This window comes from Actinia tenebrosa, unplaced genomic scaffold (genome assembly GCF_029948245.1).
Source record: "Actinia tenebrosa isolate PJP-AT-01 unplaced genomic scaffold, QUT_ActTen_1.0 PGA_scaffold0__85_contigs__length_37466705, whole genome shotgun sequence".
NCBI classification, from domain to species: domain Eukaryota; kingdom Metazoa; phylum Cnidaria; class Anthozoa; order Actiniaria; family Actiniidae; genus Actinia; species Actinia tenebrosa.
The window spans coordinates 10347937-10367339 of record NW_028292569.1 but is presented as its reverse complement, the minus strand read 5'-3'; the positions used below and the strand labels follow the sequence as shown (position 1 = coordinate 10367339).

General features: G+C 37.0%; 1 protein-coding gene across 1 annotated transcript; it reads left to right on the top strand.

Moving 5' to 3' along the window:
- The first annotated feature begins 856 nt into the window (after positions 1-856).
- On the top strand, positions 857-12743 carry LOC116304212 (uncharacterized). Its single transcript, XM_089029803.1, has 5 exons — positions 857-1251; positions 7151-7298; positions 7550-8663; positions 10047-10181; positions 11062-12743. Exons 1-5 carry the CDS (start codon positions 987-989, stop codon positions 11389-11391), a joined length of 1992 nt encoding a protein of 663 aa, XP_088885929.1. The 5' UTR covers positions 857-986; the 3' UTR covers positions 11392-12743.
- The last annotated feature ends 6660 nt before the right edge of the window (positions 12744-19403 follow it).

The window sequence follows — 19403 nt, the reverse complement described above, 5'->3', positions numbered from 1 at the left end:
GCGTCATTTGATTACCATTCCCAAAATGTTTCATAAATTTTCTTTCTTAGAAGCATTTTGGGAATGGTAGTCAAATGACGCTATCATGCAAATGGCCTATTTAGAAGAGATGCGTTTTCTTCAAGAGATATATAAAAACATTCGCGAGCATACTCTTGTGAGACCAAGATACTGTATAAATAAAGACAATATAAAAGAATTAGCCTTAAGTTTCTCAAGCGTTGATAATGACACTAAGTTTTGGCATTTTATGAAGTCCATTTGTCAGGCAAAGTTTAAAAGCCAAATTCGCAGAAGTGTGAGAAAGTTGCGTATACTATGATTACGTAGCTTTATTGGCTGATTTGGCTTGTTTATTGTTTCTTAGCCAATAATCTTGGATTGAAGTGCAAGATGAAAGGGGTTTCCCCGATTCTACAGACAGAGTATTACATATAAAATAGACGACGGTAATCTATATTATCAACCATTTCTCGGAAAGCTAGAGACAAAAAGGTTTATGAACTGTTTATACAGTTTTAGTTTCTCAAGTTGTGATCTGATTATGATATTAGTATTGTAATAAAACGAAGGAGAGTTTGATATCCACCACTTTACCACTTTTTCAAAATATTTGTAATACTCAGGTATGTTGAATATATGATAAAACTTTGAACGCGTTTCAACGTATTTTTGAATGATTCATGGCCGTATTATTCAGCCGTACCGGAAGAACATAACATACCTAGTCTTTCTGTTTACATGAGTAATGATTGAAAATATTGAAGAAATGCAGCAGTGTCGACCCAGGCGTGTGGGAAAATTCACTGAAGTGTATACTGTACTATGATTACGTAGCACGATTGACTGGTTTACACTTTTTTATTGTTTCTTAAATTAAAAAAACAGACGGTAATCTATATTATCAACCATTTCTCGCAACGCTCGAGACAATAAGGTTTATGAACTGTTTATCCCGCGAATCACTCTTCCCACGGTTGTAAGAAATGAAGGCAGAAAAGGAGGACAACATAGACTTTCACGGGCCTGAAAAGTCCAAAGCCCTTCATAAATCCTGTAAAGTCAAATACACGATAGTTGCAGTCGTATCTGTAACACTGTTAGTGGCCGCTGTCAGTTTGCTTGTTGCATTTTGGCCGGGAAAGCACAAGGTTTCAAAATGCCTGGTTGAAGTCAACCTAGAAGAGGGTGATACTTTAATGTATCGTGTTGATCAGAGTTTTGAAGTCAAGGAAAAAGATTCACAGAAAGGTAAATATGAAATAAAGATCTGTATTCATCTAGTTTTAAGTTGTGTTAGCAGTTGAAATAAAACCTAGTATTCCTTGTTCTTGTCTTCGCTGCAATCTTGTTGATGTAAATACAGAACAACATTTTATTCCAAATAGTGAAATGAGGACTAGAAATAGTCACTCTTTTAAATATAGAATACCTAAAGTTTCTAAGGACATCTTCAAGTTTTCTTTTTTTCCAAGATCAATACCAGAGTGGAACCATTTACCCTCAGATTTAGTAAATTCGAAGTCTTTAAAAGAATTCAAAACCGAGTAAATTAGATCGCCATCTTTAATACAGATCGACCTGATTTTGTCGTTCTGGTTGAAAGTTGCTAACTTGAACTATTATTTCTATTATTATGTATTATTATTATTATTGTTTCTTTATTATTATCATGTACAGTTGATGTGATATTTTACAAATTTTATCAACTAATAACTAATAAGAATGTAGATGTAGATGTAGACATTCAATGTACAACCATACGTAACATTCATTATAAATGCACAGTTGCATAAATCGGTGAAGCCAACCGAACGGTCGCGGTGGTTGGGTTCCTCATCTTGGACTACGAAGTACGGTAGTTTTCTGAGCTCCCTTCTCTTAAAACAAATATTCGCGTGGTAATAGTTTTTTTCCTCGAGAGTCTCGAGGCACGAGACTCTCGAGACGACACATAGAATTAAGACACGATTCAGATGGACTAGTTTTCTTATAGGCGGTTGACTTGAAGCGAGAATTTGAACAGCTCCATAATACTCTACTCGGCTTAAGAAATCATTCGAGAAATTAAAGTACACTCAGAGAGTGGCCGAGCATAAAGAACAATAAAGAATTGAATAAGTTCCTCTGTGGTGGCCGAGAGAAGGATATAGTAAACAAGTTAACTCGGTTGTGGCCGAGAGCAAAGCTTTAATAAGGTTCCTTGGTGGTGGCCAAGAAAGGATTTCAATATTTTGCTCGGTGTTGCTCCGAGAAGAATTTATCTTGTTTGTAGTATTGGGTTTTGGTTTCTTTTTCGAGGGTGAAAGATGCGCTGTTTTCCTTTATTCCTTATTCAACGGTCAGGCCATTCGAGTCGACCGATTTTTACCTGAGTTTCGATTCGGGATACAAACTAAGCTACAAAGGAGTTGTATTTAAGCGGGGGGCAAATACTAGGGGAGTGCAGAGGAGGGTGATCAAGTGGCACGTTACCTAATCGACCAATCACAATCATGATCACAGGCAACAAAAAATATCACAAAAATTTCAGAGTCGTCGTAAAGAATCATTAATTTCCCCTCATATTACTCATCATAACCTCATATTTTTTAACTGTCGCATGGATTAATGGCAGTAATTCTTACCATTTACGAGTTATTCTGAATGTTGTGCATGGCACTATGTCCTATCAAGCATATCTTGCGGTCAAGATGGCGGGAATCAACCGCGTAACGCTACCATCCTTTCACATGAAAACACGGCACCACTAAATCATTTCAGATAGAAAATGAAATCGTAATTTTATCATTGTTTCATTTTTTAGAGACTTGTCATCGACCCCGGCTCACAAGTCGGCCGCTGTTATTTAATATTCATTTTCAATAATCAAAACTTTCCTGTTTGAGCCAGTGGAAATATAAGGGAAAAAATACTGTCATGTTAGCCGAATATAAGTGTAATAAAAGCTAAACTATTAAATACTATTAGATTTACAATGCAAATTTTATCAATTTATCATAACCTTTAAAAGACTTTAGACTTCAATATTGACCCTGAAACAATAAGAACGCTTTATAATTATTCCAAACAAAACGCTTCAGCGATAAGAACCTAAGCTTGACAAGAAATGATAAACCAAACCCATGGTAAGCTTGTGAAGCTTTTTGAGTACCAATGAACTAAGATGATAACAAATGACACTTGGTGACTCATTTCATTGAGGGTATTGTGATCCGAGTAAGGTGGTAGTCGGAGTTATGTTTTGTGCAAACAAATTGTTGTCTTTATCAATTAAGAGGAAAAAAGCGCCAAAAAGTAGACTTTCGTATGAGTTTTGATCCCAATTTTCGTTTTTTTCAAAAAAAAAAAAACAACAAAAAAAAAAAACAGCCGTAGAAACTGATGTACTATGATAAAATGCCTGTTTGAAGCGATGTTTTCAGTTGTACAAAGATGTTTTGTTGCATTTGTATTAGAATCTTGCTTTTTCATCCTTTTTTATAGACAATATATGGGAAATAAGCAAATGAAGGCATAAACCTCATTTTCGAATGAAATTTTTGCTTTGCGTTAACACTTTGATTCCACTTTCATCGGTCATCTCCACTTCCAAACAAGTTAAACTTTCTGAATAACGAGATTTTAGCTTTGTACTACAGCCTTCATCAAGAAAATAGTTTTTGGCGCTCACTGCTTGAATACGAAGAGAATTTTCTCTTAAATTTTTGGCTTCTGATTAGACTAAAGACAAGATAATATTTATTTTATACTTAATTCGCAATATAAAATTGAAAAATTTAAGTTTACAAATAAATATATATAAAGATTACAAATATAAATAAGAAAATATATAAAAAGAAAGAAAGAAATACACTACATATGATAAAATCTATTAAAAATTGGCTAGAATCCTTTCTTTTCGGATTTCTGGTTACGAACTTTTTCTACGATTGAGATTATCTGGACCGAATCTAATCGATCCAATATATGACAAACCAGGCTGTTTTCGGATTCTTCTTCCGACGTGATGATAAATGCGACAATCTCATATCTCAAGGTCCAATAAAAAGAGCATAAAGTAAACTAAGAATACTCAAACTATGCTGCTGATTACAAGTGATTATGAAGTGATCGAAATTCCAAAATGGCTTCCTCTACAAACAACGAGCATGGATTCTTCCAGTGACGTCACTTGGCGAATACAATGGGTTCCATGGTTACGGGAATTACCCAAAACGATTGGCTGAGAAGCGATATCCGAAAAATGCGAAATCTAGCCACTCCAATAGCTATTCACGAGCTAAAAATGAATGTATGTAAAGAAATGAATGGTTTAAGAGATAATTTTAAAGAGAAAAATCGGTTCAAGGTTTGTCATCTTAGTCGCCGGGTATGTGATTTCAAGCCGATCGGTTGTTTGGATGCTCGATGTTCTAGTTCAATCAATCGCGTTTGTATAAAGTTATCAAATGAAATATCCACCACTTAGCACTATTTTGCAGCAACTGACAGCCCTTATGGTCAAAGGCCCTCTTTTCTCATTTAGTTCTCGGATTTTTTGGCAGTCAGGAACTAAAACAATCCTCAGTCATTCGAGAGGGTTGCCAGTGAATCTAACTTGGCCAACTAGTTTTATCGACATAAATGGCAGAGACTTCACTGAACAAGTATGTAGAAATTGAAATTCTACACAGTGTAGATATAGGAAACCCCCAACTGCAAGAAAATCCACACCAAAGCGGTGAGACAGATTTGGTATTCATAATACTATATCGCCAGGAGATGTTCACACAACGACGGTCAAATGCAAATGAAGCGTAATGAAACTTTTAACCCACAATGCTTCACGCAACTTGATCACCCTCCTCTGAGGGGAGTGTAACTGTCACTAAATCCTTGGTCCATCAGATTTGCTAGCTAGGCTAAAAATAACTCGCTCGCTGATTGGTTGGTGGATGTGACGTCGTCTTTGTAAGATGCTGCTTAAAAAAGCAAAGCAAAGCAAAGCAAAGCAAAGCAAAGCTTCTTATCCATTTAAGAGCTGAAAAGCTATTTATAAGAGAAAATTATGGCATTCGATTCATCGATGTGGGATGATGTCATGCACCAGAAAGGCACGCTAGCACTGAGCATGCTCGCACTCGCAGATAGCTTTACCTTCGGATCAGATCGATGCATGATGCATCCGATAAAATAAAATATAAAAATAGGCATCTGCTCCTATACAAAAGAAGAATACTATTAATGAACACAAGAAGCATAAAAAGGTATGTTTAAATTTCTTTCATGAGAACGAACGCAGTAAAACTAATTCTTTTACGGCATTCAAGATAATTCTTTCGATTTACGTACAAAAATCAGCAAATATCTTACAGACTTGAATGAAGACAAGTTGAATAACATTTCTAAACGACTTTTTATAAAATATCCGCTTATTACACAGTGTAAGTAAATAGTTTCTGAGGCTGCATTTACACGATACCAGACAAATTTGTGACCATTCAAAAAGATGACCGGTACATGCCGTTTACACCTAGCCGTCTCGTATAAAAGTACGTTCTGTTTACACGGGGCCGGATCAATATGATAATGCCAGTGGTTTTACTATCTGATCATGAAGTTATCCCACCAAAGAGATGTTCTTCCAGGTCTTATCCAATACTTCTCTGCCTTTCTTTCTATTCTGCCAATTCTTGCGAGTCGACAGAATTGATTTGCATCTAGAACCGAGCCAATGCTTCTTCTTCTAATCGCTTGGAAAGCTGCTTAATAAGCTATTTGCAGAACAACATTATAACAGGACCGTGACAATTGTAAGCAATGCATGCAAGAAATGCAAGCAATACTGCAACTGTTCTGTTCTGTTTTCCATTGTAATCAATAATTATAAGGAAAACAGAATTTAAAAAACCCGAATTTTCACGATAACAACATTCATTTCATACAGTTATAGCTAAGCGACCACGCACTAAAGCAGCTGCGACAAAAAATGGCTTTCCATACGAAAAGTTATCCGGAAGATGTGTTTACACGATAACGTTCGATTTCTTATCCGTACGAGTCAAAAATTTGACCTCGATTTTCCAGGTCCCAAATTTGTTCGGCTAGGCGTTCAAACGTGTGTCCAGATAGCACGGTTCCGTGTGAACGGAAAGCTTAAAAGTACAACTTTTCGAACGGTCAAAAATTTGTCCAGTACCGTGTAAACGCAGCCTGTGTGAATATTTTGCATCATGTGAAAAGGTAGACGACACTTGACTTTTCACGACGTCAAGCAGATGTAAGAAGTAATTTTATACGCATAAAGCAACGCTCTTGTCAGCGGGACATAAGAGAAGCACAAGGAACCCAATTTCTCAAGACAGTAAGTAGGATTCAGAGAAGGGTATCCACGAGTTTGCCATGCAGCATGCATGGCGCAGTTTGATTGCTATTTCACTCCGAAAAAGTCAAGACTTCTACCATATAGTGGAATCGGAGTCTGAAGGTTTGAAAGCAGACAGCGACCAAAAGCTATTCAAATTTGATAAATATTAATTTTCTAAAACACCTTATTAATCTTGGAGTTTTTTCGTGTCGGTATTCTAAAAAGAAGACTTCAAAACAAAGCATTTTTTCGACTTGGCTGTAAAGTGTTAGTAGTCTTTGGACGTATTCATGCATATTTGAAGGTTTGGTTTCAGTTCTCTAGATCACTACGATTTGAACATGGCCTTGTATAATGAATGTAGTCTTGTTGTTGAATCCATATATTTCAGTTTCGAAAGAAGCTTGATCTTTTTTTTTTTTTTAATTGTCCATCAAGCCGCCGAAAAAAAAAAGCGTTCAGCATCTTTTACAAAGACGATCGACGTCAAAGCCACCAACCAATCAGCGCGCGAGTTATTTTTAGCCTAGCTAGCAATCTGATGGACCAGTGAAATAGATCGAATTGCACTGCCCTAGTTATTTTCCCCTGATTTAAGGCTGCAAGATTCGGTAAAAAGGTGTTACGGGTGTGAGAGGTTCCTAGGGGTTCCTAAGTTACGCTTGTAGGGTTTGGTTTTTAAGCGAATGGAACATCGGCTTAACTGTACTAGGACTCGCATTTTTCCCATAGCTCACTATTTATGCTATAGATTTAAATTGGTTTATTTACATGGCAGTTATATTGTGTGTTCTTTTTCAGAAACCATCTCGTCTACCGTTGGTTTTCAAGTGGTTAACAAGACGTCATACGCCTATTGGTTTCTTCTTAAGATCAACACAACATTCAAAGACGATGATGAGGAAGTGAAGTCCGCCATTACTGGTTATTTCAGGGTTCAACTACCAAGGTAGAAAACTAGAACTTGGTTTGGTTTGGTTTGGTTTGGTTTGGTTTGGTTTGGTTTGGTTTGGTTTGGTTTGGTTTGGTTTGGTTTGGTTTGGTTTGGTTTGGTTTGGTTTGGTTTGGTTTGGTTTGGTTTGGTTTGGTTTGGTTTGGTTTTTTATTTTTTTGAATATCCTCTAAACGGGCCCTAAATCATTACGGATTAATCTAACCTCTGTTTCTCTCTTCTTCTTCTTTTGTTTTGTTTGTTCTCAGTACCAAGGACTATTCTGAGGACACAGGCAATGATGACACGACTGAACTTTTTGAACTTCACGGGTACCCTCAAACTGACGGAAAATTCGTTCGCTATTTGCATGGAATCCTATACCAGCTTCTCCCGGCCGTCAGACGTGATTTGTATGAAGACGTCGATGGACAGACAGACCAAAATGTAAAGCCAGAAAACTCTCCCTTGTTTCCAGGCCCCGTCAGAATGCACCGACAAGCAAACACTAAAGAAATCGATGACGTGTTGGTCAAAAATCACTTCAACCAATCAGATTTGGTCAACTCTTCATCAGACATGGATATTGATGTCAAATACAACGATTCAGCCACAATTAACAAGACCAACGGAATGGTCTCAGAAAGTAATATCTATGTATCTGAAGAGCTTCATTTTGGTGAACCAATTAAAACCAAGGACGGGCATGACGTCACCACGATGATGGTTAACTTGTACAGTCATGTGACTCGTATTGAGATGGACAGTGCTTACTTTGTGGAAGAAGAAATCAAAGCTCTAAAGATAGATTCATTTGTCATGTTGGTGGTACCAACTGAAGAAAGCTCTTTAGATGACACATTAGATGGTCAGCGGTTATCAACACAAGAACCCACTACAGTTATCAGACGTAATCGCAGGGCGGTGGGGCCTGATTCAAACCGAACAGCAACTCCATATCCCGGAGGAAATGTTGGTGGCGGAGGAGGTGGTGGTAATGGAACGGTGGGGTCCTCGCGAGGAGGAGGAGGAGGCAGTAATGGAACAGTGGGATCCATAGGAGGAGAAGGTAATGGAACGGCTGGGTCCTTAGGTCCTAAACTGTTCCTACGAAGACTTCTAGATTTGTCCCTAGCAATGGAAAATACGTTCTCTCTTTTTAACAAGACGTTACTTGGAATCCGAACCAAAGGAGAGGGAAGCACATGGTTAAAGACCACTGCTTTAGACTGGAAAAACGGGAAGAAGAAATGGGAAATGGGAACTGATCTTTATGTAACACTTGGAAGCATCAGAAAAAACATTTATCGAGTGAAATACAGCAACGAAGAAATAGAAAATGGAATTGGAAGAGAGGTCGGCATGTCCTGGAGTAAGGGGATTGTAAGTGTTAAGTCACTCTAGATTTTATTCATTTTAAAGTTTCTATAAATAGCCCGCATTGATGAGAATGCACAAATGCAATCTCGTATCCAACGCCTACTTTTCTTCTGGCCTGCGGCGAAGAACGAGAGCTCTGGCATAATCCATTTTTTGGATTTCTTGGACTTCCGGTATAAGAGCGCATGCGTTCAAAGACTTGCCAAAAATGCAAAAAAAATATGTTCCCGATTTCTAATTTTTGACTTGATCGGAAGTAAACACAGAATGTGTTTTAAATCATGATTGTCATTGATGTATTTCACTTCCAAAAAATTTGCACATACGCCAAAAAAATGGATTATGCCAAAGCCCTCGTTCTTCTCCGCAGGTCAGAAGAAACGCAGACTATGTGTACGAGATTAGCACAAATGTATTTTAAGTGCATGCGCAAAGGCATTTTACGTGCTCTTGTCGTACCGGAATTTTATCGGGCAATATTTTGAAGGTTGATACTTCATGTTCTAGTGTTTATAAAGTATCACTGTGATGTTTAGATGATCCTCTTTGGTGTTTGTTCCGTTGACTTATGAGTAGCTTCACATAGAGTTTAACCTTCAGTAAATAATTAAAGCAGTACTCTACTCTACTCGTCATGTCGACCATGCAAGTGATATTTACGTACAAGATCTAGAATTCTCATTAGAAATGTAAATTTTATCAACATGCATGCAACGACTTTAGATCCTGACTGGATGTCACTGGGATAGGATGGTAAAATTAAACCAGTTAGTCATTCCTACTCAATCCGCTCCAAAGAGTACGCTTACCATACAGCCAATGGCTATAAGGGATTATTACAAGCACTCATTTTATCCAAGAACACTTATGAAATGGAATAAACTCCCAAATGAAACAGCACTAGACACCTCACTGCCTTCATTTAAAAGTGCAATTTCAAACCATATCAAGCATTACTCTATATGTTAATGTCGAAGTTGGAGTAGAGAAGCCGGCTCACTCCATATATGGTATGATCAATTCCATATTTGGATTGTGCGGAAAAGCGGCAAACAAAAAGACCATCGTTTTATAACGAATTCGACATGATCATTTTTGAAGAAGAAAAGAAAAGAAAAGAAAAGAAAGGAGACAAAGTAAAAAAAAACTTTGGAAAATCGAGGAGGGATACGGGGACGATGCTAACTAGTGGGTCTGCCTCGCAGACAACAGACACAGGGAAATACGACACTCAATGTTTGATATGGTTTATCAAATTTATTAATTTAGCTTATTTGAAAAACTTCATCAATTTATTTCAAAGCGGTCTAAAATGATCAACACGGAGCGAATGACCCATTTGGTAAAAAAGTAAAATATATATATTATTTACATTTCTGTTTTCAGCCACCAATTTGTTTCAGTTCAGTGCTGATCGTGAGTTTGTGTGCGGAGTTTACCTTGAATGTTGACTTTAACATAAAGCCGCCTAAACTTCTATCACAAGAGACGTCACTCAGTCCTCCCAAGATTGCATTACAGGTATATACAGTTATTCATAATGCTTAAAGAACAGCTAAACACGCTAACGAGGCTGGACTTACTTTTAATCAATTAATTAATTTATTTTATTTATTGATTTATTGATTTTACAACTAGATATACAAATACCAATAACTGAGGGTATAGTCAACAGGATATAGTATTCCCATGTAAAGACTATCCTGTTACCGAGTATCTTGATATAATTGACATGTTTAAGTATCGTCTCTCTTTCCTTTGTGGTGACACGAGTAAAAAAACCTCTGCACATGCTCTAAGTGCGTATGCAAATTAGTCGCAAAGTATACATGCTATTTTTAAAATATGTAAATTTGACTTTCAAATATGACTGATAAGAATGAACTTCACAAAATGCCAAAACGTGGAGTCAATGCGTGAAACGTAAGGCTAATTTTTTCACATTGTCTTTATTGATACAGTATTTTGGTCTCACAAAAGTATATACTCGCGAATTTGTTTGAATGCTCGGAGAAAACAAACATTCATTTTCTCAATTAAATTCTTCTAAATTCTTAGAAAACTTGCTGAAGGGCACGCATGCGCAAACGTTTTTTCCCTAGTGTCCTTTGTGGTTTTTCGATCGTTTCTTTTGCGGCCTGGGCCAATTACTCCGTTCCTTTATTACACAGGAATCCCAAACTCAGACTTGTACTTATTCGTCAATCACGTTATCTCTTCTATAGTTCACAATGTAGTTTGGGAAGGTGAATAATGCGAGTGAAGGCTTTCCAAGCTTTAAAAAAGTAAACTGAGAAAAGACTCATCGTTACCATGTTTGTAGTCACTAGTCTCCCGCGACGCTATCTTTATCAGTTCAAAACTTTGTAAAAAAAAAGATTTTTGTTGTTGTTGTTGAAAGGTCGAAGCGTTTGCAGAAGTGAAAGCAAATGTAGAAGCTTATGCATCAGCACTGGTTGTTCGTGCCGGGGTTTTTGTGGACGGGACACTTGTTCGTGTCACCGTTCCAACCAAGCTGTCGTACAGTGCAGTAAAGCCAGCCAATCAGAAGTGGTGTTTGGCATCAAATGCAAACCTGACTGCCTTAGAATTGCATGCTGGTCTGTTCTACCAAAGGAGAATATGCCGTTTCATATTCATGTGTAGGTGGGGAACGAGGAATACGATCTCAAGCTTCGGTACATGGGCTGCTCTAAGTAAAGATTTTAAACTGTATGGTATTTGCTTTTAGTAAAACATGCCTTTCCTGACGCTGTAAAATGCATGCTTGTGTTTCAAAGATACTTGTAAAGGACAATGTACCTATGTAAGTATATTTATAATTCGTAGTTTTCCTGGTTACAATTATTAGTTTACTTAAGTTTGATTCGCGGAATTGGATATTTTGGCGTCACCACGCGCAAATATAAGCACAATTAACGTCGTTTTTAGTTCAGTTTTAGTTTTAGTGATTTAGAGTGAATCAAATTGTGATTATTGAAATTGTAACCTTGGCAAGCGTGACCGATATGTGACTACATCTTTTTATTATATAATTACCAATGAAATATCTATTTTTCTCTATTTCGAAAACTTGATATCTTCACACGTGAAAATAATATGTTATTTTCACGTGTGAAAATAACACCATTACGATGGCTATTAAAAAATACACGGAAAGAATTGCCTGAAAAAGCCAAAACATACTTCATTGATAATTATATAATAAACAGAATATTACATGGCCGCTTGGAGATTCGTTCGCTACGCTCACTCGTGAGAGATCTTTTCAACACTCGAAGATAAAATTCGTATCTCCGCGCGCCCATGTAATATCCTCTATATCTTTCTTTGCAAAGTTGAGTTTACACTAGTGCAATTCGAAAAACCGTGGGCACCTAAAAAAGTTCTACGAATGTTCTATTCTTCTTTGGCCAATCAGAATTTACTATGTAACCACAAGATAACGGAAAGATAGCAATAACGCTTCTGATTGGCTGATTAAACAATTCTTGAAATATTTCTACTTGCCCATGGTTTTTCGATTCGCACTGTAAAGGTTGTACAATGTATTGGGTACTTTGCAAACGTTAGTGAACGTCATCGTTGACCCAGCAGTTTATTAATAGGCGACTTGCACTCAGAGGTCACGTGATGAAATCCGCCATTGTGCAGGTCGCATATTGCAAATGCACGATTCTTAAAATTGTCTTGCATGTGAGGCTATATATTTATACATATATATGGAATTACAAAAGGAATGCCACAAATTCCCTCGAGAAAAAGCGTGATTTCTTTTGTATTTTGATGTTAGCCTCGCATCCACGATTTTTTTAAGAAGGGTTCATTGGTTTAAGTTGATTCAAGCTTTTACTTGCATGATTGCTTATAATGGACATTAGATATCATTTCATATTGATGGTATATATTTTCTTATTATTTTTTTTGCCTTTCGTTATTTTAAGTTTAAAGGTTACTTTCAATCGCTTTTGTTTGATATTGCAGTTAATTAGAATTATTTTGTAAATGCATGGAGCTTTCTTATTATTGTTGCATTTTAAGATCGCTATTAATTCTACAATAAAATCATCGAACCTAATTGAATCTTGGTTTCCTTGGTACTTTTTTAGTCGAAGTTTCGTAATCATTAACACGTAGCAGTAGTTAAGTTATGAGATAAGATCCGCTCCTTTCCATAGGTAAAGAGACGAGATGGCACATGGCTTATCGCTTACAATGTACCCATAAAACCGTATATTCAATACTCATAACCAACCAACCCGACTCCCATATCCGAAAACTCAGCGAAAACCGATGTCCGTACGTACGTACGTCCGTGTACACAACAAAGGAACCCCGCTTGATTTCAAAGCAAAACTACTCGGAAATGCACATAAAACATCGCTTTGGGAAACCGGAGAACCGGAAGAAAACCTACGTGGCAAGGGATAGAACAAAACATCAAACAAACTCAACTCACATATGATCCCGTCTGAGCCGGGGCCCGAGCCCGGACCACAGCGGTGAGAGCCGAGCGGAGAATATAGAGATTTTGTCTACGCATGTCGTAAATCAATGAAAGCAACAGCTGATCAGTCGTACGAAGTTTGCTGCCATTTAGAGTTTTGCAATTCAATTGATCTTTTCACTCTTGAGGATGATGTCTGATGGCGTCAAAACGCCGAGAAAATTTTAGTAAACTTTAATTTAATAATTAAAACTTTTAAAACTAAATGTCTACTTAGAATTTCGCCCGGTATTTTCAAACTATCGATGCTCAAAATTGCTAATAAACGGCAAAGCACAACATATTTAACAAAAGTATGTTTATAAACAATTTGCACATTTTTTCCCAAAACGACATTATTAACGCTTGGGATGACAATGGCAAAAAATGTAAACTTTTCCCTCCGAATAGCAAAAATGAAGGGCGATATATTGAAGCATTTCAAATCCATCGCAAAGCAAGCGGGACCACTCTTTAGCTCTAACGAGCCACAAATAACAAAACTACAATAAATAAAGGAAGCAATCATGGACCAAAGGTACGAGTTACAAAGGAAAGTTTTTTTACAAATATTTTCGGCAAAAAACCTTAAATAAATTTTAAATTAGCCACTTTATAAACGAGCTAAAGACTGGGACGAGTTTTAATCTGATTAGCAAATGAGATTTGTTATCTGATAAATGTCAATATTAGTAAGTCTGTGAAATTCGAACATGTTTCGTTAAAAACAACCAGTAGAGTTAACTGCCTTCAAAAGTGTTAAAAAGTTTACAAAGAATGTATGGTAATGAGAGACAAGTGTCCCACTTTTGAAAGCCTAGGATAATGGTTCTTTTCATCCAATCAAGTTCAAATATGTCAGACTAACTACTCTTGAGATGTTTTCTCAAATGACAAAACATTTTTCCCGACAAGATTAAAATTCAAAACTTGCCCCAGTCTCTTGCTCGTTTGTGAAGTGGCTAATTAGAAAATTAACATTTGGAAACAACGATGTTGAACGCAAAACGCACATTGAAACAAAACTGTATCAAATGGTTCAAAAACTGATGAACAGAAATCCAAACATAAAGAATCAAGCTAGCTTTTGCCAGAAAGCATAACGTGTTTGTAAAATGGATTACATCAGCATCTAAAATACACTAAAATCGTAACAAAACGACCAACTTGGGACCATTGTACATAAATAGTAAGATTTTACATCGAGAGCCTCTACTTCCAAGCCTCCAGAAGGTGTTTGAATGCAACGAGTAAACTTAAAGAAAGACAATTTGTGAAATTTTTGGCCGGGGCAAGATCAAACAAGTATAGCACTTTAGGTAGGAAAGAATGGATAAAAAGTGCAAAAATGTAAATTATAGAACCAAACGTCGCAAAATTTTTAATTGATACGTGGACGTAGAGAACTGTAATTTACAGAATGTAAGCTTCAAAATATCACTAGCTACTAGCCTTGAATGGTAAGCATTCATTTAAATCGTCTCCACTTGTATAAAGGTTGGAAGAATGCAGATGATTTTTGAACATTTTCCATGTTCCGACGGAATTCGATCCTAAATGTCTTATAATCTAGCTACGAGTCTCATATTTAACAAGACGCTCTTGGAGCGTGCACTGGGTTGCCCAATATGCTACTGGTATGCTGGAGATTATTCAACACCTAATCTTAGTACTTTGGAATATTTTAGGCGTATTTTTTTTTCAGAACTTTCAAACACTTATTTTTTCTCACATCAAATTTATTCAAAAGTTTACAACTTTTAAATGTGTTTTTTTTTTCTTCTTTTTTTTTTTTTTAATAAAAATGTACCGCTTTTGTATATATTTTAACCAGTGAAGTGGAATCACACTCGATTAGTAAAACTATACAGATGCAGTTTTGTAACCGGAGAAAACAGCGTTGCGTTACTGACGTCACTAAGTTTTACAGTGCAGACACTCTAACCATGAACACTTCGAGGTTTTTTTGACATTTTTTCTACATTTTTACAACTATCCAATCAGCGATCTCCTTTTTAAAAGGAATGAAACAACTTTTAGGCATCATCCAATCAGAACACACGATATAATTGATGTGATTTAGTTTTTCAGTAGTTCCCATGAGAAAGCTAATAATAGAACTCCTAACGATTGTCGTGATTGGATAACGCATTAAATAAAGTTTGAAAAATGTTGAAAAAATGTCAAAAAAACCTCGAAGTGTTCATGGTTAGAGAATCCGCACTGTAATAGGCTCCATCTAAAACTACACTGACAACAACTAAAATTGACCTCAAAAGCTGACGAAATAAATAGCTCTTATTAACCTCGTTTGCTCGGTCCGTACCATAAGTTATGGATCCTCGTTTTTTGCACTTTTTTATGGCCCAAGCGCGTAGCGCGCATGGCAAGGCATTGAGATCAAAAAGAGGCGAAGCAACAAAAAGAAAAGTTGACAGCGCATGTCAAACGAGAACTGCATTGGAAGGGCTTCCTGTACGTGCCAAAAGTCATGTAGTGTTTGAGTCGCTCAAAAGGGGAAGTTTTAGTTTACTTTGAAAGAATTTAGCTAAAGTTTAAAGTTTTCTGAAATACTAGTTAACAAAAGTGAGGCTTTATTTTGCAAAACATATAAATGCAAAGCAAAAAAGGCATCAAAAGAAGACCTCAAGAACTCAACATGAGATTGAGAAGAAAACTGTCGTACTTCAAACTTCAAGATATTCACAACCAAGATGAAAAATACTACAGCCTCCCGCTTGTTTTCCTGCCTTTTATTGAGAAAAAAAACCTCAAAAACTGTCTCCAGAAATGAATGAGAAGCTTTGGAAAATTACGGCTGGCTGAACATGGATAGTTTTCGTCAATTTTCAACGCTTTGACTGTTTGAAGCAGGCCGCCATATGTACAATGGCTGAAGTCATGAAGAAGGCACACTTTCGACTCAATTAAAAAAAGGTACTGCCAACTCTCCTGTCTAAAAATACATTCAAATTCAAGTGGGGGTGAAATATTACTGAAATATGGGCATACTTCAAGAGCGGATGAGCCTAGAAAACTGCTTAAAACGTTTACGAAAGAAACTACTGACTTCTTCACCCGATCGATTCAGATAAGTTCAAACTGGACGTTGTTAGCTCACTGAAATAACAAATTTACGTTAATTCTACGGTAAACCTATCTTTATTTCATTTACTGAATTAGCCGCTGTTCACCCACCCTATTCACACGATCTAAATGGCTAATACCCAGCTAAACTAAATTTAGATCAATGGGTCGAAGCCGTCTTAAATGATCATCTAAGTCATCTGAGCAACTAATTACATATTCATATACAAATCGACCAATCAAATCTCCGCGTTGTCTGTGGACTAGAAGAGACAAAGTCCAGGTTTGATTCTCGCTACTACACTGTAATCGATGTATCATGGCCGAAAGCAATACAAGTAGAAATCGCAAAAGAACATACAACAAAATTAACGATGTTCAGAGATCAAAGCTACAGGAGTTTTATGATGACGGCATGAAAACATGCGCTTCCGTCAATCGCGACAAAATCGATAAGACAGCCGAAGAAACAGGACTTAGTATTGAGCAAGTCAAGGTGAGTTATATTACTTTGTTCGAGTCTTAAATTAGGCATTTAAACTGATTTTATTCCCAACATTTCATAGCTATATCATTGTATTTGTAATCGATTCCATCCCATACTTAGTTTACTGTATGAAACAAAGTCATTTTTCCTGAAGGTACGGGTCAATTGTTAAGCTGAATAATAATGGCACATGGGGATATACGCCAAACTGACCTCAACGCAAAGCGTATTTTGATACACTAGCAAATTTTCCTTTAACAATTGTTGTTCCTATAAAAGAGTACCATGTTGATAAAAATCTGGCAAAGAGTAAAAAAAGTTGTCGAGTTTGGAATCTTCAACGATCTTCAACGATCATCTGGCACGTACTGAAGCAGTCGAAAGCCAATAAAACAAAAAATCTCTTTTCTTAAAAATAACAAGACAGCTAAATGCGAGGGAGGAATTCGAAATACGAGCATGTAAAAGAAGAAATTTCTTTTAATTTAACTTATTACCTGGAGAAAATGGTGGGAGGAGGGGGAGGGGAAAGGTATATATGCAATCTGAGTAGTTTTTAATGAATTTAAATATATCATACTTGTAGAAGTGGATTGGAAATGCCAGACAAAAGGAAAAGATTAGTACTGGGAGCCAGCCAGTTCCAAAGCCAATCAAGATACCCACTGGATCTCGTGGCTCACATTCCTATAACATGTTTTGTGCAGAATATTTCAAATATTTCTGGCAGTTGCTGTTCTTTTATATAAGAACTTAATAAATTAATAAATACGTTTTTGATGTTGTGTTTTAAATTCAGATGCCTGGTTATAAAGATCGTCGAGAGGGATGTTTTGGCTTTAATTTGTTCTGCTGTATCCTCGCTGCTTTCTTGATTTCGATTGTCCTTTTGAGACTCCGGATTTCCAGGATCAACTCTCAGTGGAATAAATACTGTTGTCTTTTTTCCATCGCGCCCAACATTCTTGACTTTCAATGAAACGGGTTTTAATCGACGCATTTTAAGCTTAAATCTTCATAGATTACCGTGTTATTGTTGCTAAATTTAAATGGAGTCCTTAGATATACCAAGATTCACCAGTGAAAAGATTTGATTGGTCGATTTGTATATGAATATGTAATTAGTTGCTCAGATGACTTAGATGATCATTTAAGACGGCTTCGACCCATTGATCTAAATTTAGTTTAGCTGGGTATTAGCCATGTAGATCGTGTGAATAGGGTGATTCTTCAGCTTCCATTATGGCATAGACTCTTTCTCTCGCGCGTGACTTCGCTATGTCTATTTCTAGTCTAAGCTCTTCAATACGTTGTCTCTCCTTCAAAAGTGACCTCTCGGCCATCATCTCGGCCAGCTTGAGGCGCTCCTTTTCTCTGGCTGAAGCAGCTGAACCCGTCGATCTTCTTGAGTGGCGCGGGCGCTTGGAGACTTTAGATGACATTGAATTACATTCTAAGAGGTTGGCTCGTTCTGCTAATCGTGCTTCTCCTAGCTCAATCCACTGAATTATTTGATTTCGAAACTCCAGCGCTGCGCTTTGTTTGGCGATAGAATAATCATCTTCCTTATCTTAAATACTCAACCAGGGCTTCATGAGCTGCTTGAAAGTCATCAAATAAGGAGTTAAGCTCTTCAAATTGCGATTTAACTAGATGCAAATTTTCTTCGTCTGAGAGAAGCTGTAAGTTTCGTTCTTTTCTTCGAAGCCTCGCGAAGAGCGGTTGTTCTTCGATTTTTTAAAATTCTAATATTTTCTTGCCTTCCTCTTTCAGTCGGAATATTAATTCTCTCTCTTTCGCGCCTCTCTGCGGTATTGTCATTAATTTGCATATCATTATCGAGATCTGAAGTTGGCGCCTTCGGGTCTGGCGTGCTTGTGCAATGATCCATAACATTGGTCTTCAAAACAAAAGTTTGTCTAACAGAATGTCATCGGGTTTACAGAATCAAATGCCTTTGGCAGATCTAGAAAGATGCTTACTGCGGTATTGCGTTTGCCATTGGATAAAATGTTATCAATGCTTGAAGAGCGAGTTATAGTTTTTTTTCCTATTCAGAATCAGTTCACAAACTCAGTAGTATAGGGAATGGGGGTTCCAGCGCAATCTCAACACGGGCAAGACCCGTGTCAAAAATCCACCTACGGAAACAACCCACTCCAAGTGTGGTTGGGGGCAACAGCGCAAATATGTTAGTCTATATATGGAGTGCGAAGAATGTAAGAGAACTTTTAAGAAAGAAGCGGATTTGAAAAAGCATTTGAAAATGAAGACGAAGTGTATGAGCAGTTATGATTGTGGATGTGGTAAGAAGTTTGAGACTAAGGTTAAATTGTTTTGGCATTGTCAGGACTGTGAGTACGACTACGACGACTTAAAAAGTGCTTGGTATTAGGTATAAAATATTTCCTATTATATAGATGGAATCCCAAAGCAACTTCAGCACGGTGTCAATACCCGGTAACGGTGAGATTGACGTTAGACAGTTTTGGCGTCAGTCAGAAAGGAAGGTTAAAAGGACTCTCCGAAAAGGTATAGAAGAATTAGGAGCCCTGAAAGCGAGCATAATGGTAGAAGTAAGTTTGTCAAAAGACGAGGTAATGACGACAGCAATGTTGCGATCAAAGTCGTTAGTGATATTAGAATCCACGAATCTGGATAGGTCACTCAGTGAAGCCTTAGA

Coding starts and splice junctions, on each gene's coding strand:
- LOC116304212 (XM_089029803.1), top strand. CDS start 987: ATGAAGGCAGAAAAGGAGGACAACATAGACTTTCACGGGCCTGAAAAG. Junction 1,252..7,150: donor GGAAAAAGATTCACAGAAAG/GTAAATATGAAA, acceptor GTTCTTTTTCAG/AAACCATCTCGTCTACCGTT. Junction 7,299..7,549: donor TTCAGGGTTCAACTACCAAG/GTAGAAAACTAG, acceptor GTTTGTTCTCAG/TACCAAGGACTATTCTGAGG.